At 42.4% G+C, this 21,319-nt stretch overlaps 1 protein-coding gene across 5 annotated transcripts in view; it reads left to right on the top strand.

The window, feature by feature from the left end:
- Positions 1-5,355, top strand: part of CTDP1 (CTD phosphatase subunit 1) — a 149,656-nt gene extending 144,301 nt beyond the window's left edge. For 3 of the 5 annotated variants that reach the window (XM_056521377.1, XM_056521375.1, XM_056521376.1), the window contains exon 13: positions 4,141-5,355. In XM_056521377.1, coding sequence (XP_056377352.1) covers positions 4,141-4,285 — 145 coding nt within the window. In that variant the 3' untranslated portion in view covers positions 4,286-5,355. The remainder of the gene's footprint in view (positions 1-4,140) is intronic. The other 2 variants (XM_056521373.1, XM_056521374.1) reach the window with 2 other exon arrangements.
- Positions 5,356-21,319: the final 15,964 nt, after the last annotated feature.

Raw genomic sequence — 21,319 nt, 5'->3', positions numbered from 1 at the left:
CTTTTGGACAGATTAAACTTGCAAAACTTGCAGTTCCTGCACGGAAAATTTCCCTTCGGTGTCATTTTATTCAACCAGTGGCCACTTCCAACCTGAGACTTGTTTTTAGATTTTTTAATTAAATCTCCAATGGTGGTAGATTTCCTAAAAGTTACAATGGGTTTTTCTTTTGCTTCCTTTTCCATTTCTTCATCGTTATCAAAATAAAACCAATTGTCAAAAATGCTCTTCTTTATAACTTGATTAATTGGCGAGTTAGCAAAAGAAAAAACAATGCGTTTATTGTTTTTATTTCTATAGTGCTTGCTTGTTTTTCCTTCATTTTTCGGGGCCAATAACTCTCCCCTATCCTTCTTCTCTGCTTTTAGGTAAGCTTGTTCTATAATTGCGGGGGGGGTAGCCCCTTTCTGTAAGCCTTACTTTTAGTTCCTCCACCTGTTGCCTAAAACTAGAATAATTACTATTAACTCTTTTTATCCTTAAAAATTGACTATATGGAATATTGTCCCTAACATAACTGGGATGCGAGCTTTTATAGTGAAGGAGGGTATTCTTTGAAATAGGCTTCCTGAAACCAGTCGTTGTTAATTCGCCTTCATGGATAGTAAGGGTGATATCCAAAAAATCGATAGAGAAGCCCCCAAAAAGATAAGTAAACAGCATATTGGCTGCATTGCCTTCATTAAGATAGTGGACGAAGCCCTGAAAATCAATTTCTGTGCCTTTCCACACCAAAAGGACATCGTCCACGTATCTAAGAAAGAGGTTGCTACGGGAGAAAACCAGTCGCTTTTCCAACATAGTAAGGAATACATTAGCATATGTACATGATACAGGCGAGCCCATGGCCGTGCCATGGGCTTGCCTGTACCATTGGTCCTCATAGATAAAATCATTATTCTCCAAGAGGAACCTTAAGGATTCAGAGACAAAGTCTCTAAAAGCCCTAGACTTTCCTGCCTCACTGAGGAAGATGTCCATGGCCTCTATACCCGCATCATGTGGGATGCGGGTATAGAGGCTTTCCACATCTAGGCTTCCAGTGGTGAGTGCGACTTCTTTTCTCTTCGTCTAACTTTGATAATTTACAAATATGTTTAGCTTTTTGACACCGGTGGATTTGAAAGCATTTGTTTTCCAATGGAGTACCCCTTTAAATTTAAGTGGATATATCCAACAAACAACGCATAGTGTTTAAGCTTTTTACTAAACAGTTTTAATTGGATTATCCACATATAAAATTTGAATATGGCAGTTTTCATACTGCCCACTAAAGCACACATTATTTTAATCTTGTTTTCTGTAGTTTGCTTTGCAGTGTAGACTGAGACAGGGTCAGTTGGGGTATTTAATAAAGCCCTATTGTACTCCTTGAGTCTTAATGTCCCCATAGATGTTAGGTAACCCCTTCACAACCCCTCAAATTTTGATTAGTTGCTTACAGGACACAAAAGTAATACTACACTCAAATATAGCTCTGTATTTTACAATCCTGAAATCTGTCAGTTTTCATTCTGACCACTTAACCATACGGAACTGGGGTCCAGGCGGGGTCACCTATATGGGGGGACAGATGGAATTATATAGGGGACAGGGTCACTAGTATGGGGGGCCTCTGCTGGAATTGCCCTGTGGCCTGCTGTCTTTTAGGGGGCTCATCATCACTGGATGATGACGAGGGAGGAGAAGGAATTATGGAGTCTTTCTCCTCTCCCTCATTGGTGGTCTCGGTGTCAGAGGCATTGCATGGCGTTTGCCTCCTCCCCCGAAAAGAGCTTTTGGGGCATTTATATTCTATAAGGGGGTTGTAAGTGTGTAAATGTAGTGTTGGTATAGTGTAGTGCTGTTTACATTTACTGTAGTCTTTTTATTTATTTATTTATTTTTTGCGCTGAAGGTTTTCTGCACTTTTGCGGTATTTGCGGTCTGTGCCACCAGTGACTGTTCTGCGCTGTGTGGCCGGACTGTACCCTGTGTATAGACTGCGCTGATTGCTGATCAGTGAATTATTACTGATCAGCACTTTTTTGGGTGCAGGTTTTTTTTTTTTTGCGTCTTGTCTTTGGTTCGTGCCTCCAGCGACTGTTCTGCTCTATGTGGTCGGAGTGCAAACTCCCCCCCCCCCCTCTCTCCCTCCAAAAGCAAGAGCAAAATAAAATGCCTGCACCCCAAAAATGTGCTGATCAGTAATTATTCATTGCTTTGCAATCAGGGCAGTCTGAACATGGGGTACGGACCAGCCCCACAGTGCAGAACAGTCATTGGTGGCACGGACCACATACGCAAGCCCAAAAAATGAAGAAGAAAAACGAACCCCATAAAAAGCTAGGGGCTGTCAGGGAGTTGCACCGCAGTTTGGAGACCATTGGTCTAAATGATCCTCAGCAGTACCATGTACTGCCAAAAAAAAGGTCAGTACTGTCTGGGCATGCTGGGAGTTGTAGTTTTCCAACATATAGAGACCACAGTGATCTCCAAACTGGGGTCCTCCAGATGTTGCAAAACTACAACTCCCAGCATGCCGAGACTGTCTGGGAGCGCAGACTTACTGAATGCCATATATATACGGCTAAATACCCGAAGGTACTGCATCACCCGCCATATATATAAGGCATTCTGCGGGAAGGGGTTAAAGTAGCACCTCATGTTTTTGTTTTCTTTGCCCATGTCATGCACACTTCCTATCACTTGACTACAGTGCTATCTGTTTCTAACAAGCTATGACTGGGTCCACACCTCTTCACCAGAATATGTGTGTTACTGCTAAATAAAAGTATTAATCAATATTGTAGAATGAAGAACTGTCACTACTCCCAATGTAGATAATGCAGAATGTGACAGGAACAAACGTGTGGCACATGTGTGGGGGTGCAAAACGCCCAAGAGCAGCATACAGTTTCAAAATAACAATGTTGAAGGAAAGAATAGGCTGCACTTACCACATAAATTCTCTTCTGTGCTTTATTCCAATAAAATCAGGGGGTACATTCAGCGCGTGCGTTCATAGAGAGCGACACGTTTCGCGCTGTTTAGCGCATTCGCTGGCTCATATGTTATATGAGTCAGAGAATGCGCTAAACAGCGTGAAACATATGTTGCTCTCTATGAACGCACCTTCTGAATGTACCCCATTATTTTATTGGAATAAAGCACGAACGCTAATTTATGTGGTGAGTGCAGCCTATTCTTTCCTTAACATTGTTAAAAGTATTAATATTTAGGAGATGGAATGAATGTAGTCAGTCACTAGACTACAATCACTCAATGTAAATGAAATTGTCAGCCCTCAATACGCTTTGTTATATGTTGGCACAAATGTTTGCTTATACGCCAACGTAATGGCAACGTACAGCCCTAACACAATGTGAACCTTTCCTTAAAATTTATGAAGCAGAGCAAATAATGTTGTATGGTGTCAATATGTTATGTCATTGTATGATGGATTTAATTATAGTAGGAAAGGCTGTATCATTTATGGCAGCTGGACGTTAAAACTTGAACAGCATTCCAGGTTTACAAAGAGAAGATGCTTTATTTCTGACATGTAAAGGGAAACTATCAAGTTCCTGGGGTCTCACACACCATACCCAAGATATGTGAGGTCAGGAGAACGGCATTCCAACTATGTTTTCCTCTGTTCTCTGCGGTGCCATTACAGTCACACACCCTCCTGCCCAGATAGAGGTGATTGACAGCCTGACTGCATTAGGAGTCCTATCTGTCAAGCCTGATTGGTGGAAGGAGGCATGGTGAGCATGATTGTATCTGCTCGCCTTGGTTCTATGACCAGTCACGGTAGCAATTAAACTTGGTTTTCAGCTCTCTTTGGCACCGCAGAGAGCGGAGAACAGAAATGGAATGCAGCTCCCCTGACTTCCCTTTTAAACCTATTATGCAACTCCGAATAGGAACCATGTTCTTTACTAAATTCCTTTTTATTTTCCCCTATACATTTGAATGCAACTTCTCAAGCATCAACCCCACATCTTTTATTATAATGTAATGTTAACCTGCTTGTCCTCAGAAGTTCCAACAGAATCAGTATTTTTTTTTTTAAATCTGATATAATTTCTCTCTTCACATTTATAATACTTGATAAACAATTGTTATTGATGTCATCGTTTTCTTTGCTCTCTGTAGTGGCCAGAAGAGAAAACTGGATGATGATGATGAAGTCGATGAGGATGAAGCTGATGAAGAGGAATCCAGTAATGAGGAGGGAAGCAGTTCCGAGGCAGATGAAATGGCAGCAGCTATTGAAGCAGAGCTCAATGACTTCATATGAAACTTCTGCCAATAGGGACAGAGTTTGAGTAATTGCACACGGAAATGAATTGTTGTGTTGCTACTTCAGTTTCAGTGTATGTATTTTCTTTCCAGGTTTTTCTTTCTCTTGACCTAAGTATATGTGTATATTTTGCAGGGGGACACAACTTGTTTTACACATTTTGAACTAGTTGTTTTAAAGGTGTTTTACTTAAGGAACAATTTCTCTAAGGAAAAAGGAAATGAGTATTATGAGGGGATTTGTGCTATGCCAAAGACACGAAATGCTTTTGTGAAAGCTTTATAGATTGAGAGTTTTGGATTTGTTCTTTTTTTTTTTTTTTTTTTTTTTTTTCTTCTTGTGTGTGTGTGTGTATGTGTCTCTTGCTTTTCTGACAGTAGTCTGAGAAGTAGAGCAGGAACAGTCCACTGGTGGCTGAAGTTCATTACATCAAAAGAAAACAGTGCTTTCCTTATATATCGGGGATAAAATTTTTTTTTTTTAAATATATACTATATATATATCTATCTATATATATATATATATATAGATATATAGATATATATATAGATATAGATAGATATATATTATATTTGTATAGATGTAGAAAATGTGATGAGAAAATTGTAAACTTGACTTGTCACTTGCCTCTTAACTAATGTCACTGGGTAAATCTCCTGTTTTTACACGTTCCTCTGTGCATTAGTTTTGGGTTTGCTAGAAAGCAGTGTTTAGATTTTTTTTTCAACTTTGGCTCCCTGTTCTGGTGCTGCAACTCAATGTGGCTGTGAACTGGGACAGGAAATTATTCATTGGAAGCTCTTTAGGCAGATTAAATCATTGCTATAGCTTAACATGCAATAGGGTTTTATTCAATTGAGAAGACTAATGTAAAGTTTTTGTATATTCTATTTCATATTTGACCCACAAAACAGATTTTCTTTCATTTAATAAAACAGATCAATTTTGTAGATGTTGGTGTCTGATATTTTGTTTTACGTCAAACTACACATCATTTAAAAAAAATGCTGGAAAAGGTTTATATAGTGCTTTTTGTGAGAGCTGTTCACACTTCCTGTATCACTATATCCCAACCCATTTTGATGTCCCTGCAGTTGTGATCTACAAGACCAGAGAACGATGCTTTCTTCAATAAACATTGATGTGCACTTTTCATCCTCTCCTCTGAAATTACATCTTATCCCTTTGTTATTATTCACCCTGACTTAACAAATGGGAATAAAAACAGATGGCGGATATTAATATAACAGCAGATATATAATGAAATAAATCTGGGATTATAATCAGTATGTGTGATTCATTAGTGTAATGTGGCCTGCATAATACATTTATTGCATTATCATACAGATTAAAGTTAATAGGATCAGTCTTAGAAAACTGAGCTTGGGTACTGCTGCATGTGTACTATTCTTCTCACCTCCCCCTAGCATCCTTCAATTTAACCAGCCTCATGTCAAACAACAGTATCTCCACTCTCTTGAAAGATGTTCTGCATCACCTTGTACTGTATTATTACAAACCTAAGCTGCCGTAGGACCTTTTTTTCAAGCTAGCAAAGTGTCATGTCAACTAGTGATTGACCGCTCTTTCAATTCAGAGGTTTTGCAGAGGTTGTGGTGTATATTATAAGTTGCCTAGTTTTTGAAGAAAAGGTTTAGAAGGACACAATAGCTTCAAGTGGAAAAAGTTACATAAAAATTGAGAAATTTACAATAATTACTCTGTCTGCTGTTGAACACATCCAACGAAACTTATGTTGTAAGTTACCAGATATTTTCCCTTACTGAAACAAATGTATGAGAATTGCAACCATTCAAGGAGTATCTGCCAATGCAAGCTTAACGCTTACTAATGCTTTCTTAATTTCTTTTTTTTTAATGACTATTGTGCAGCTACTGTGCAGTAATTTTTCTCCCCACCTGCATTATGTGACTGTGCTTTCCACTCTGTCTCTAGACCCAGTGCCATAGAATAACAGACGGGTACTATGGAGCCGGGGTGGACGCTCCATCTCGTAATGCTTTGTATTATATGATGGGGGTAACAGCTGCTTAGAAAGCTATTAAAGGCGTTGAAGGACCACTTTAACTATGTCTGAAACTAATGCTGCATTATAATTATTACGGTTATTAGGACATTTGTGTAAGTTGCTGGTGTCTTTGTTCTAATACTTGTCTTCAGAAAAAAAATATTGTTTTTAAATATTACAGTTAAAAATAAAACACTGCTTTTTATGAGCTATTTCAAAGGTGACATTGGAATACCGCTGAGAGGTTTTGAAAAAATTAATAACGAAATGGGACAAATAGACATTGTATGCAATTTAATTCCTCTATTCAACAAGATTCTCTTTATATGAAAATTCCTTCTCAGTCTCCTCACTGTCTCCTAACGTACATCTCCAACTGTGTGATAAAATTTAGACACATACATTCTTGGGTATGTGTATTTTTGCTTTTGAGATCAGCATTGATAAATCCAGAGTCGAAAACAAATGAAGTGACAACCATAGGTACTTTCATTCTTTTTTTTTTCCTTCAATTTCTTTCTCCAAGATTTAATAATATGATTTATACTCCCACAGGCATGTCATTGTGTTTATTTGTATTAGTACAAGGAAGTAGGCACTCCTAAATTGTAATGGGGATAGCTACACAACAGCCCACACCTAGCCCCTCAGCGAGCACTGCAAATTCATCCATATAAGCACAGTCCTTCAAAAACGGAATTATCAACGTGACAGCATCAGTGTTTTTCCAAAGGAAAAGCCTGGAGGAAAGCTTATATGTGTATCTATAAATCTATAAAATATATATATATATATATATATATATATATATATATATATACATACATACATACAGTGGGGATCAAAAGTTTGGGCACCCCAGGTAAAAATTTGTATTAATGTGCATAAAGAAGCCATGGAAAGATGGAAAAATCTCCAAAAGGCATCAAATTGCAGATTAGACATTCTTATAATATGTCAACAAAAGTTAGATTTTATTTCCATCATTTACACTTTCAAAATGACAGAAAACTAAAAATGGCGTCTGCAAAAGTTTGGGCACTCTGCAGAATTTATAGCATGCACTGGCCCCTTTGCAAAGCTGAGACCTGCCATGTCATGGATTGTTCTCAATCATCGTCTAGGAAGACCAGGTGATGTCATTCTGAAAGGTTTTAAATGCCCAGACTCATCTTTCCTTGCCCCAACAATCAGCACCATGGGTTCTTCTAAGCAGTTGTCTAGAAATCTGAAAATAGTTGACGCTCACAAAGCTGCAGAAAGCTATAATAAGATAACAAAACTTTTTCAGATGTCAATATCCTCAGATGTCAATATCCTCTGTTCAGAATGTAATTAAGAAATGGCAGTCATCAGGAACAGTGGAAGTTAAAGCAAGATCTGGGAGACCAAGAAAAATATCAGACAGAACAGCTTGCAGGATTGTGAGAAAAACTATTCAAAACCCACATTTGACTGCACAATCCCTCCAAAAAGATCTGGCTGACACGAGTTGTGGTACACTATTCCACTATAAAGAGATACGTGTACAAATATGGTCTTCATGGAAGAGTCATCAGAAGAAAATCTCTTTTAGGTCCTCACCACAAAAATCTGCGTTTGAACTTTGCAAATGAACATATAGACAAGCCTGATACATTTTGGAAACAAGTTCTGTGTACCGATGTGGTTAAAATTGAACTTTTTGGCCGGAATGAGCAAAGGTACGTTTGGAGAAGAAGGGGAACAGAATTTAATGAAAAGAACCTCTGTCCAACTGTTACGCATGGGGGTGGATCAATCATGCTTTGGGGTTGTATTGCAGCCAGTGGCACATGGAACATCTCACAAGTAGAAGGAAAAATGGATTCAATAAATTTTCAGCAAATTTTGGATGCTAACTTGATGACATCTGTGAAAAAGCTGAAGTTAAAGAGAGGATGGCTTCTACAAATGGATAATGATCCTAAACACACCTTGAAATCCACGGGGGATTACATCAAGAGGCGTAAACTGAAGGTTTTGCCATGGCCTTCACAATCTCCTGACCACAACATAATTGAAAATCTTTGGATAGACCTTAAAAGTGCGTGACAGACAGTCCAGACATCTCAAAGAACTGGAAGACTTTTGTAAAGAAGAATGGAAAAAGATACCTCAAACAAGAATTGAAAGCTGTGATACTTGCCAAAAGGGGCAGTACAAGATATTAACTCTGCAGGGTGCCCAAACTTTTGCAGATGCCATTTTTTTGTTTTCTGTTATTTTGAAAGTGTAAATGATGGAAATAAAATCTAACTATTGTTGACATATTATAAGAAGGTCTAATCTGTAATTTGATGCCTTTTGGAGATTTTTCCATCTTTCCTTGGCTTCTTTTATGCACATTAATACAAATTTTTACCTGGGGTGCCCAAACTTTTGATCCCCACTGTATATATATTAGTTTTTTATTTGCATAAAAAAAAGTGAAGAAGTTGCTTGGAATTTTATGGCTGGGGGTGCTCCTTTTCTAACCTGGGTCCACAAGGGGTTAAGAGACCATGAGTTGCTCCTAGTCTGTGAGCAATAGTCATTCCTCCTTGCCTCTACCCGGTGATTGCCAGAGTTGCTGTGTGGTGGAGTCTGGTGCAGGTTTCTTCCACAAAGGTGTGCTTCTTGCTGCAGCCGTCATACAGGGAGGACGGAGACATCAGGCTGGTCTTTTGACTGGCCGAGGGAGCCTAAAATTTAAGCACAGCAAAGAGGAAGTGGGAGGTCCCAGTGTGCAGAATCAACTTGACATGCCTTACCTTCCACTGCCTGTAGTGCATTTGCAAGTATAAAAGGAGGCTTCCTACAAGGGGTCTGCCTCCTTGTTGAGCCTGTCAGCCTACCAACTGCACCGCATCAGTGTTAACAGCTCAGAGCGAGGTTTTATGGATTTCAGGCATGGTAACTTGAGAGGATATGTACCTGATTGAGTATATCGTCATGGCAGGATTTTAATGGTAGTTGGATGTGCATAAAAGAAATCTAAAAATAAAGTGTGCAGTTTATTTAAATGGGCACTTTCAGATCCAAAACCTTTTTAGATGTACTGATGAAAGTTAAAGACCTTTTGTAATATGGTTGTTTAAAAAATGTTGAAAATTTAACCCCTTAAGGACTCAGCGGTTTTCCGTTTTTGCATTTTCATTTTTTCCTTCTAAAAACTAAAAATCATAACGCTTTAAATTTTGCACACAAAATTCCATATGATGGCTTATTTTTTGCGCCACCTACCATTCTATTTTGCAGTGACATTCGTTATTTTACCCAAAAATCCATGGCGAAACGGAAAAAAAATTCATTGTGCGACAAAATTGAAGAAAAAATTTAATTTTGCAATTTTGGGGGGCTTATGTTTCTACGCAGAGCATTTTTCGTAAAGATAACACCTTATCTTTATTCTGTAAGTCCATACGGTTAAAATGATACCCTACTTATATAGGTTGGATATTGTTGTACTTCGGAAAAAAATCATAACTACATGCAGGAAAATTTATATGTTAAAAATTCTCATCTTCTAACCCCTATAACTTTATTTTTCCACGTACGGGACGGTATGAGGACTCATTTTTTGCACCGTGTTCTGAAGTTAGCAGTACCATTTTTGTATTGATCGGACTTTTTGATCGCTTTTTATTCATTTTTTTCATGATATAAAAAGTTACCAAATATACGCTATTTTGGACTTTGGAATTTTTTTTGCGCGTACGCCATTTACCATGCAATTTAATTAATTATATATTTTTATAGTTCGGACATTTCTGACGCGGCAATACCACATATGTTTATTTTTATTTACACAGTTTTTTTTTTTTCATGGGAAAAGGGGGGTGATTCAAACTTTTATTAGGGAAGGGGTTAAATGACCTTTGTTAACTTTTATATTTTTTTCACTTTTTTTTTGCAGTGCTATAGCTCCCATAGGGACCTATAGCACTGCACACATTGATCTCTTATGCTGATCCCTGCAAAGCCATAGCTTTGCATGGATCAGCGAGATAGGGGCTCGATTGCTCAAGCCTGTAGCTCAAGCTTGGAGCAAACAAACCCCGATCGGAACATCGCTCCGACTGAGCTGCCGGGAAGCGTTTACTTTCACTTTCATAGGTATGCAATCTCCACCACAGCACAAAAAAATCAGAGGTCCAGGATAAAGTAGAAAGGCTTCCAAGTTTATTCACACCATAAATGTGATAGCGGTGCAACATTTCGGCAACGCTTGACAAAGGCAGTTTGCCGAAACGTTGCACCGCTATCACATTTATGGTGTGAATAAACTTGGAAGCCTTTCTACTTTATCCTGGACCTCTGATTTTTTGTGCTGTGGTGGAGATTGCATACCTATGGACTGCTGACTTGTCAGTTGGCTGACCACGTGCACATACAGAGGGGGTCTTTGCTGGCTCTTTCGCTTGGAACTACTTTCACTTTCAGACGCGGCTGTCAACTTTGATTGCCGCGTCTGAAGGGTTAATAGAGTGTGGCACAACGATCGGTGCCGCGCGCTGTTAGCCCAGGGTCCCGGCTATTAATAGCAGCCGGGACCGACCTGGTGTGATGCGGGGTCACGGCGTAACCCCGTTTTAAACACTGGGACCGGGCTCAGGGCATACAGGTACGCCCTGAGTCCTTAAGAGGTTAAAAAAGAAAACCGCTCCTGAAAATCCTACCACTAGGAGTTCCCATACCTACTGGGACACTAACCAGTCCTGCAGCAGCATCTGCTTGTCATGGACAAGGCTGCACCAATCATCTCCCACCACCACAAGGGAGGGACACTCCCCCTTCCTCTGAGAGGATTTCTAACACTGTGAGCTAATGAAAATAGATATTTTTATAATAAATATATGTGATAGAGGCATATACATTTGATGATTGTATATGGACAGGATCAGGTACTGAATAACATATTATTTTTTGTTAAAGGGATACTCCGGTGGTTAAGATTATTGGCTATATTGCATCTTCTTTTAATGTGCAACACAAAAATAGAAAGACAGCCAGCCGCACATCCACTATTTGTAATTGGATCTACCGTATATACTCGAGTATAAGCCGACCCGAGTATAAGCCGAGGCCCCTAATTTCAACCCAAAATCCCAGGAAAAGTTGACTCGAGTATAAGCCTAGGGTGGGAAATACATCATCCCCCCCCTGTCATCATCCAGACCCCCGTCATTAACATCCTCATCATCATCACCCTGTCATCATCCAGACCCTCATCATCATCACCTGTCATCATCCCCTTGTCATCATCCCACCCCCCCCCCCCCTTCATCATCCCTTTGTCATCATCCCCACCCACCTTCATCATCCCCTTGTCATCATCCCACACCCCCCCTTCATCATCCCCTTGTCATCATCCCACACCCCCCCCCTTCATCATCCCCTTGTCATCATCCCCACCCCCCTTCATCATCCCTTTATCATTCCACACCCCCCCTTCATCATTCCCTTGTCATCATCCCCACCCCCCTTCATCATCCCCTTGTCATCATCCCACACCCCCCCTTCATCATCCTCTTGTCATCATCCGCCCTCAGTGGTCTTCAACCTGCGGACCTCCAGAGGTTTCAAAACTACAACTCCCAGCAAGCCAGGGCAGCCATCGGCTGTCCGGGCTTGCAGGGAGTTGTAGTTTTGAAACCTCTGGAGGTCCGCAGGTTGAAGACCACTGCGGCCTTCGACATCATCCAGCCCCCTCTCACCCCCTTTAGTTCTGTACAGTACTCGCCACCGCTCGGTGCTGCAGGGCTGTCCGGTGAGGAGGTCGTCTGGTGGGATAGTGGTTCCGGGCTGCTATCTTCACCGGGGGCGCCTCTTCTCCGCGCTTCGGGCCCAGAATAGAGGCGTTGCCTTGACGATGACGCAGAAGTACGTTGGTTATGAACGTACCTCTGCGTCGTCGTCAAGGCAACGTGACTATTCTGGGGCCGGGCCCGAAGCGCTTAGAAGAGGCCTCCCCGGTGAAGATAGCAGCCCGGAACCATTATCCCACCGAACGACCTCCTCACCGGACAGTCCTGCAGCACCGGACCAGCGCCGAGCGGAGGCGAGTACTTTACAGAACTAAAGGGGGTGAGAGGGGGCTGGATGATGTCGAAGGCCGCAGTGGTCTTCAACCTGCGGACCTCCAGAGGTTTCAAAACTACAACTCCCAGCAAGCCCGGACAGCCGATGGTTGCCCTGGCTTGCTGGGAGTTGTAGTTTTGAAACCTCTGGAGGTCCGCAGGTTGAAGACCACTGCGGGTGGGGAGTTCACTCGAGTATAAGCCGAGGGGGGTGTTTTCAGCACGAAAAATCGTGCTGAAAAACTCAGCTTATACTCTAGTATATACGGTATTTGCTTCTCAGTATCATTTCAAAAACTAACAGGTTGTTAGTATACATTTTGATCAAAAAGTACAAGCCCACTCGCCATGTCAAGGCCACCTCGTTAGAGTGGGTCCCTAACCTGACACTGGCATAGCCCCCGGTGGCGTCCACTGCCTTCGAGACCCCATGCCCAACGGGGGGAGCGACCCAGTGGCCAGGCAGCCCCACTACTGCCCGACCAAGCCCCTGGCTCTGGGCCACTCCACCCAACAGACAAAGCATCAAAGAAACAACGGCTGCCACAGAGAACCACACCAGTATGAAACCTACCATGTGCTCCCTACCAGAGGGCTGGGAGAATGGTAGGAGGAAAACCTTATGCAGTTTCCTGCTAATTAAAAACGCCTGGGCCAAATGGGTGGAGTGCTGGCTGTGGAAGGAGAGAGAGAGACTACAAATGTGCAACACAAAAAGAGAAAGACAGCCGCATATCCACCATTTGTAATAAGATGCTGAGAAGCAAGTAGATCAAATTACAAATGGTGGATGTGCGGCTGTGTTTCTCTCTTTTTGTGTTGCACGTTGGTAGTCTCTACCTTTTCCCATAGCCAGCACTCCGCCCCACCCATTTGGCCCAGGCATTTTTAATTAGCAGGGAACTGCATAAGGGTTTCCTCTTACCATTCTCCCAGCCCTCTGGCAAGTGAGCATATGGTAGGTTTCATACTGGTGTGGTTCTCTGTGGCGGCCATTGTTTCTGTGATGGTTTTTTGCGGTGGAGTGGCCCAGAGCCAGGGGCTTGGTAGGGCAGTAGTGGGGCTGCCTGGCCACTTAGTTGCTCCCCCCGTTGGGCACGGGTTCTCGGAGGCTAGTGGTTGCCGCCGGGGGCTACGCCAGTGTCAGGTTAGGGACCAATTCTAACCAGGTGGCCTTGACGTGGCGAGTGGGCTTGTACTTTTTGATCAAAATGTATACTAACAAATTGTTAGTTTTTGAAATTATGCTGAGAAGCAAGTAGATCAAATTACAAATGGTGGATGTGCGGCTGTGTTTCTCTCTTTTTGTGTTGCACATCTTCTTTTAATGTTCATGTTTTTTACAATTGACATGTATTATATGTTTTTATTGCATGTGTCTTTTGTTTCTTACCGGTTTGTGGGCCAGGAAGTTCTGTGTTGGATCTCTTACTGTTGTCCACAACGTCGGCCATGTTAGGTTTAGGCTGTGGACAACAAGTCAGAGGTTTTTTTTTTTTTTTCTCTGTTCTTTCAGAACTGCATGAGGAAGAAGCCACGCCCCCTCATCTCCCCCTCCCAGAGGACTCAGGTGTGCATGAGAGAAAGAAGCTAGAGCAGGGGAGAGAGAGGACATACTTCTGAGGATGCAGGTCTGCACTGAAAGAAGGGGAGGATAACAAAGTGCACGGGCTGGGAATGTGTAGACTGCAGAGGAATAAATCTCAGAGTGGGGATGATTTCTATGTGTGAAGGAGGGGGGGTACTCCTGAATAACACATGCTGGGAGTTGTAGTCCCTGTTATGTGTGTGTATGCTAGTGTTTACAAACCAGTGTGCCTCCGGCTGTTGCAAAACTACAACTCCCAGCATGCCCTGACAGCCTTTGGGCATGCTGGGAGTTGTAGTTTTGCAACAGCTGGAGGCACACTGGTTGGGAAACACTGTCCTAGCCTATTCAGCATACACATCATGTTACACCAGTGTTTCCAAACCAGTGTTCCTCCAGCTGTTGTAAAACTACAACTCCCAACATGCCCTTACAGCCTTTGGGCATGCTGGGAGTTGTATTTTTGCAACAACTGGAGGCAAACTGATTTTGAAACACTGGCCTAGCCTATTCAGTATATTACAAACAAAGTGCATTGTTTCCCAACCAGGGTGTCTTCAGCTGTATCAAAACTTTTGGCTGTCTGGGCATGCTGGTAGTAATAGTTTTGCAACACCTGGAGGCACCCTGGTTGGGAAACACTGGTGTATGCCCTATAGAGGTGTGGTGAACTACAACCCCTAGGAGACTACAGAGGCGGCATGCTGGTGTTATACCACAGACTGAAGACTCCTGAATGACACATGCTGGGAGTTTTAGTCCCTTTTGTGTGTGTATGCCTGTTACGCCGAGCGCTCCGGGTCCCCGCTCCTCCCCGGAGCGCTTGCAGCGTCCTCTCATTCGCAGCACCCCGGTCAGACCTGCTGACTCGCGATGCGCATCCCGGCTCCCGTACCTGACCCGTTCCCCGTCTGTGTTGTCGCGGCACGCGCGGCCCCGCTCCTTAGGGCGGGCGCGCGCCGGGTCTCTGCGATTTAAAGGACCACTGCGCCACTGATTGGCGCAGCAGGCCTAATCAGTATCCTCACCTGTGCACTCCCTACTTATACCTCACTTCCCCTGCATTCCCTCGCCGGATCTTGTTGCCATTGTGCCAGTGAAAGCGTTTCCTTGTGTGTTCCTAGCCTGTGTTCCAGACCTCCTGCCGTTGCCCCTGACTACGATCCTTGCTGCCTGCCCTGACCTTCTGCTACGTCCGACCTTGCTCTTGTCTACTCCCTTGTACCGCGCTTATCTCAGCAGTCAGAGAGGTTGAGCCGTTGCCGGTGGATACGACATGGTTGCTACCGCCGCTGCAAGACCATCCCGCTTTGCAGCGGGCTCTGGTGAATACCAGTAGCAACTTAGAACCGGTCCACCGACACGGTCCACGCCAATCCCTCTCTGGCACAGAGGATGCACCTCCTGCCAGCCGAATCGTGACAATGCCAGTGTATCCCAACCAGGGCTGATTATATTAGTGTGCTGTGTATAAGGGGGCCAACCCGGGAAAATAGTAGGGTGGGTAAAGGGCGGAACAAACAACAAAAAATGGAGCTGCCCCAAACCAGCAAGGCATGTGGCATGCTGGGATTTGTAGTTTTCAACACAGCAAGAAATAGGAAATAGAAGCAAAGATAGGAAAACAAAGTGGGGGATAAAAAGACAACAAAGAATGGAAACAGAGTAGCCTAAAAAACAAGAATAGAAATGAAACAAAACAAATAGGGTAAATCAAAAACGGAAAAACACGTTGACCCACCGGAGTAACCCTTTAAGGAGAAAAGGGCTAGTGCAGCCGGAAACATGTTGCTCATTTGTTTTTTGATTTTTTTTGTTTTGTCCTCTCTTACCGCAAATTCTTGTATGCCCTTTTATTGGATATTTAAACAAAGCATCTATTTTTATCCAAGCACCGGAATTTGTTTTGTACTCTTGTTTCATGAAGGATTATGTTGCCGTGAACATCTAAGCTGATTAGTACGTTTAGCCTCGTGTGTGACTAGGTCCATCTTGCTTTGGTTAAATCAGTTGGGGAGTAAGATCCAAAATAAAGTGCTCCTGGAGAAGTTGATTGCTTCTTTACTTATGTTTACAAAAACATTGGCTTTCCTGGCAGATTCTTCCTCCGATGCCCTGAGACTATCTGCTCCTTTAGCTGCCCTGTCTTGGGGTTAAAAAGCTGGCCGGGAGTCAGTTTCAAGGCAGACTTTGTAGTATATGTAACAAAAGATATAAAGATCAGCTTACTCACTATTATATGAGTCCCGGCGTCCAGCACAACCTCTCCTCGTGGAATCTCGAGAATGTAGCTCTGGGGCTGGGTCCCCAGGTGGTATGGTAGCAGACAAAAGAACAGGATTTCCGTCTCCCAACTCAGATAAAATTCCAGTCTTTAATTTAGGTCATGTTAAAATACAAAAACAGCATACAAAAAAAGAAAGAAAATAAAAGAACACTAACGAAACGCACCAACGCGTTTCGACTTATCAATAAGTCTTAGTCATGGTATACTTTATAGTATACCTTCTGAGGCAGAGTTTTTGTTCAGATTAGGTCTGTCAGGAGGGGTTTCCTGCTCAGTCAACCTTTAGGCAACCTTTAGAAGTTATGCTGGATCATACATTTCCGATTGACTTGACTTGCATTGGATTTTAAACAACAATCCAGACCTTTGCAAATTGGGGTGGGTTAGGGTTAATTTGAATATCCAATAAATTCAGCTTTAAATCAATCCTTTGCACTGTGCTGAGGTCTCAATAGTGGAACACAGCATCTTGTCAGGTGTTAAGACCCAACAGCATTCTAGTGCCCAGCTTCACAAACCAGTACACTTTACGGCTCAGGAGTTTCCTGTTGTGGTTGCCACCACTAATCGTGGAATTAGCTCGCTTGACTTGTAACATCGAGAGATCTCCAGAATAGACCTCATTGCAGTGACTCGATAATATCAATTATATTACTACCATTTAATTGCAGTAAGTGGATAAACATTAATTACGCAATTGGTAAACTTCTCCATCATCTGCTAATCTCTAGCTCTACAGAACTTTTTACAACCAAATTAAATACTGCGCTGTCACAACCATAAGCTAAAACTTATTGTATGTAAAACTTTGAATAAGAAACTGATTACCTAGATTTGGGGTATAAAGCGGCCCCCAAACTCATAGATCCTGACATTATCATTTCAGCTTCTACATAAGAGCTTTCTATACCATCAAAGGAAACCAAGAAGCCTAATTGTGCTGCCATTTTATTACTATTATATTGAACAACAGAACTTCCTAGAGAGATGAGATAATCTGTTGAGTACAAACCACTTAGATTTTGAAAATCCAAGACAGCCCTGCAGAGATTTAAATGATTTCACTTGGCAACTTCTAAAGCATGCTTATTCTGGAAGTCATAATGTTATAGTCTGTTTTTCTTATCAGAGAGCTTTCTATAATGACTTTTATTTCTGCTCCATGGGGCATATTCTCTCCCACGCCAACAATTTCTTGAGAAAGTTAGAAAGGCAAACTCCCTCCCTTTCAGAGTAAGATAACATTTTCTACCTTCAAATGCTGCCATGCCTTTTAAAACGTTGCCTCTAAGTTTGTGTCACAGAAAATTTAGTAGTTTGTAAAGTTTATTCAGGGCTGATCAGTGACTATAAAGAGCATGCCCATCTAATGGAAGCAATGACTTAACATGTGCATAGCCAATGCTACTTAAACTCATGACATATTCAGAAAATAACTGAATATAGCTGAACTAACTGAATCTAAGTAATCGAATACTAATCTGATTTGTTTCAGTTTTGCAACAAAATACAGAATGGGGTTTAGACCAACCCTATATACTGTACTCATGTTGAAGCATGGTCTTTGCCAGCAAACTGATTCTACCATGCACCACCCATATTACCCCCAGCAGTATGACATTGCAGTACAAATTCCATATTATGGCACAAAATAGCTCCCCATGCACCACAACCCAGAGTAAGTTATAAAGTACCTCCCTGCAGCACCAATCTTATAAAGGGACGACATACAGAAAACAGCAATTTTAGGTTTTACTTACATCTACATTTATTAGCACTGATATCATGGGAGCAGTGCTGAATTGGTTTACTGAGGGACCAGAGGCTCCTCAAGCAGGCCCAAGCACAGACCAAGCCTCTGGCTGTCACAGGCCCTGGTGGCAGAAAGAGACTTACTTGGAGATCTAGGACCCATGCCTCAGATTATAGGGAGGGCACCAGCTCAGGGAACCAATAAAAAAGGCAACTATATGTGTCTTTAAGGACAAGTAAATAGACGAGCGCTGGCCAATGCAAGGAAACAGTTCCCTGCCCAGTGACTTGATTAGCATTGCTGCATCATTTTTCCCTAGCCAGGCATGTCTAGAAGAGGCTAAAGCGGTGCTGCAGTTGGGTCCGCTGAGTATTCTTAATGGGACAACTAATTTGGCACAACGAGTGCCTACCTAACCATGAGGGCACAAAGTGGGAACCTAACTACACACACTTTTACTGTTTGAAGGTATTATGATGGGGAGCTTGTATGATGGTGGGGAAAGGTGCTGGAAAAGTAAGATGCCTATGATGTTTTTTCAAATGTGTACTGCTCGTATCTACCACTTTATGGTCGGTGTATGGTGTTTTTTATTAAGTATTTAAAAACAATATATTATTTATGTGTTGGTCATATATGGTCTTGAAGTGGCATTATTTGCCCATTATATAGTGGTTATTTTGGTAATATTGGTCTCACTATACTGGGTTTTGGTCAGTAAATGTATGGTGATTAGTGTTGCTCACGAATATTCGCAATTCGAATATTATTCGCGAATATCGCATATTCGCGAATTCGCGAATTTCGCGAATATAGCGCTATATATTCGTAATTACGAATATTCGTTTTTTTTTTTTTTTTTTTTATTTCCCAGTACACATCACAGTGATCACCCCTCTCTGCTTCCAGCTTGTGTGGTGTAAAGAAGGCTCTAATACTACTGTGTGAGACTGGCGTGCGAAAATTCGCATATGCTAATTTTTCGCATATGCTAATTTTCGCATATGCGAATTTTCGCGTGTTCTAATTTTGCGTGTTAATATTCGCATATGTTAATTTTCGCATACGCGAATGTTCGCATATGCGAAAATAAAACGAGACTATAACGAGTATGCGAATATTCGCGAATATATGACGAATATTCGTCCATATATTCGCGAATATTCGCGAATTCGAATATGGCCTATGCCGCTCAACACTAATGGTGATATGTTTGAACGAACTAATCATATGAAATACTTTCGTCTTTACATAGTTGAATGTGCTGACAACAAAATCACACAAAAATGATAAATGGAAATCAAATTTATCAACCCATGGAGGTCTGGATATGGAGTCACACTCTAAATCAATGTGGAAAACCACATTACAGGCTGATCCAGCTTTGATGTAATGTCCTCAAAACAAGTCAAAATGAGGCTCAGTAGTGTGTGTGGCCTCCACGTGCCCATATGACCTCCCTACAAAGGCTGGACATGCTCCTGATGAGGTGGCGAATGGTCTCCCAAGGGATGGCCTCCCAGACCTGGACTAAAGCATCTGTCTCTTGCTATCACTAGAGTGAAAGCACAATCAGCATTCAAAAGTGACCAAAACATCAGCCAGGAAGCATAGGAACCGAGAAGTGGTCTGGGGTCACCACCTGCAGAGCCACTCCTTTATTTGGGTGTGTCTTGCTAATTGCCTATAATTTCCACCTGTTGTCTGTTCCATTTGCACAACAGCATGTGAAATTGATTGTCATTCAGTGTTGCTTCCTGAGTGAACAGTGTGATTTCACAGAAGTGTGATTGATTTGGAGTTACATTGTGTTGTTTAAGTGTTCCCTTAATTTTTTTGAGCAGTGTATTTGCCAAAATCCAAAATAGAAACATCATAATCAAAGGAGAAGAAAAAACGCATTGTGCAACACCTTTTAGAATGTGAATACTGGCCAAGTAACCTCCCTGGTGAAAGGCCATATCCCCTCCTCATTTTGGGGGAGGAACCTTCTCGATACCCTGTGTATGTAAGGTGTTACTATTTCACTCATGTTTTTCAATTACATGCCTGGTGAGGCCTGACATGGAGCGACTAGAGCAGTGATTCCCAACCGGGGTGCCCCGGCACACTGGGATGCTGTGGGATTTTGCCATGAATTTTTTTTTTTTACATGGGTGACAGGGATGGACAAGGGGGTGGACAAGGCGGACATGGATAACAGGAGGGTGGACTTGGGTGACAGTGATGAACAGGGATGTGGACAAGGCGGACATGGATGACAGCAGGGTGGACTTGGGTGACGGGGGGGTGGACATGGGTGACGGGGGGTGGACATGGGTGACGGGGGGTGGACATGAGTGACGGGGGAGAGGGGGGGTTGGGTGGACAGTGATGAGAAGGGGTACATTACCTTAAGCAAGCCGGCATGGGAATCCGGCACAGCTTGCAGTTCCATGGCACAGGAATCCAGCGCCGGCATCTTATAGTTGTAGCAAGGCACCATTTTTGGCTCACTGTGCCGCAAGGGGGAGGGGGACACTGTGTGCGCAGTGCGCATGCAGGCTTCCCTTCCCCCTTGCGGCACCATTCAGCCACTATATGGTCTCATCATGCTGCCACAAACTCCAGGCTGTGCCATTCAGCCACCATATGTTCTTCTCATACTGCCGCCAACTCTAAGCTGTGCCATTCAGCCACTATATGGTCTCCTCATGCTGCCACAAACTCCAGGTGGTCATTCAGCCACTATATGGTCTCCTCATACTGATGCCACCTCAGGGCTCTGTCATTGTGCCCCCATGTAAGATGTGACTCCTTGTTAGATTTGGTCCTTTGTAACCACATGCCGGGGCTCGGGACATTAAAATTTGGAGTGTAATCTTACATTTCAATTTCAAAATTTTCAATTTTAAAATTAATCTTAGGGATTGTGAAGCCCTATTGTCTACTCATGCTGCCACCAGATCCAGGCTGTACCATTCAGCCACTATATGGTTTACTGATGCTGCTGGGCCTGGGAAATTACCTAAAAATATTTTATGGTCGCACTAGCTACCATAAATCTTCAATTTTAAAATTCATCTTTTAATCTTAGGGATTGTGAAGCCCTATTCCACCACCTCCAGACTGTGCCATTCAACCACTATATGCTTTACTGATGCTGCTGGGCCTGGGACATTACCTAAAAATATTTTATGGAAGCACTAGCCACCATAAATCTTCAATTTCAATTTTAAAATTCATCTTTTAATCTTAGGGATTGTGAAGCCCTATTGTCTCCTCATGCTGCCGCCAGCTCCAGGCTGTCATTGT

Source organism: Hyla sarda, chromosome 5 (assembly GCF_029499605.1).
Source record: "Hyla sarda isolate aHylSar1 chromosome 5, aHylSar1.hap1, whole genome shotgun sequence".
Taxonomy (NCBI): domain Eukaryota; kingdom Metazoa; phylum Chordata; class Amphibia; order Anura; family Hylidae; genus Hyla; species Hyla sarda.
Note: the sequence above shows the minus strand (reverse complement) of the source record. Positions and strands in the feature narration are given on the sequence as shown.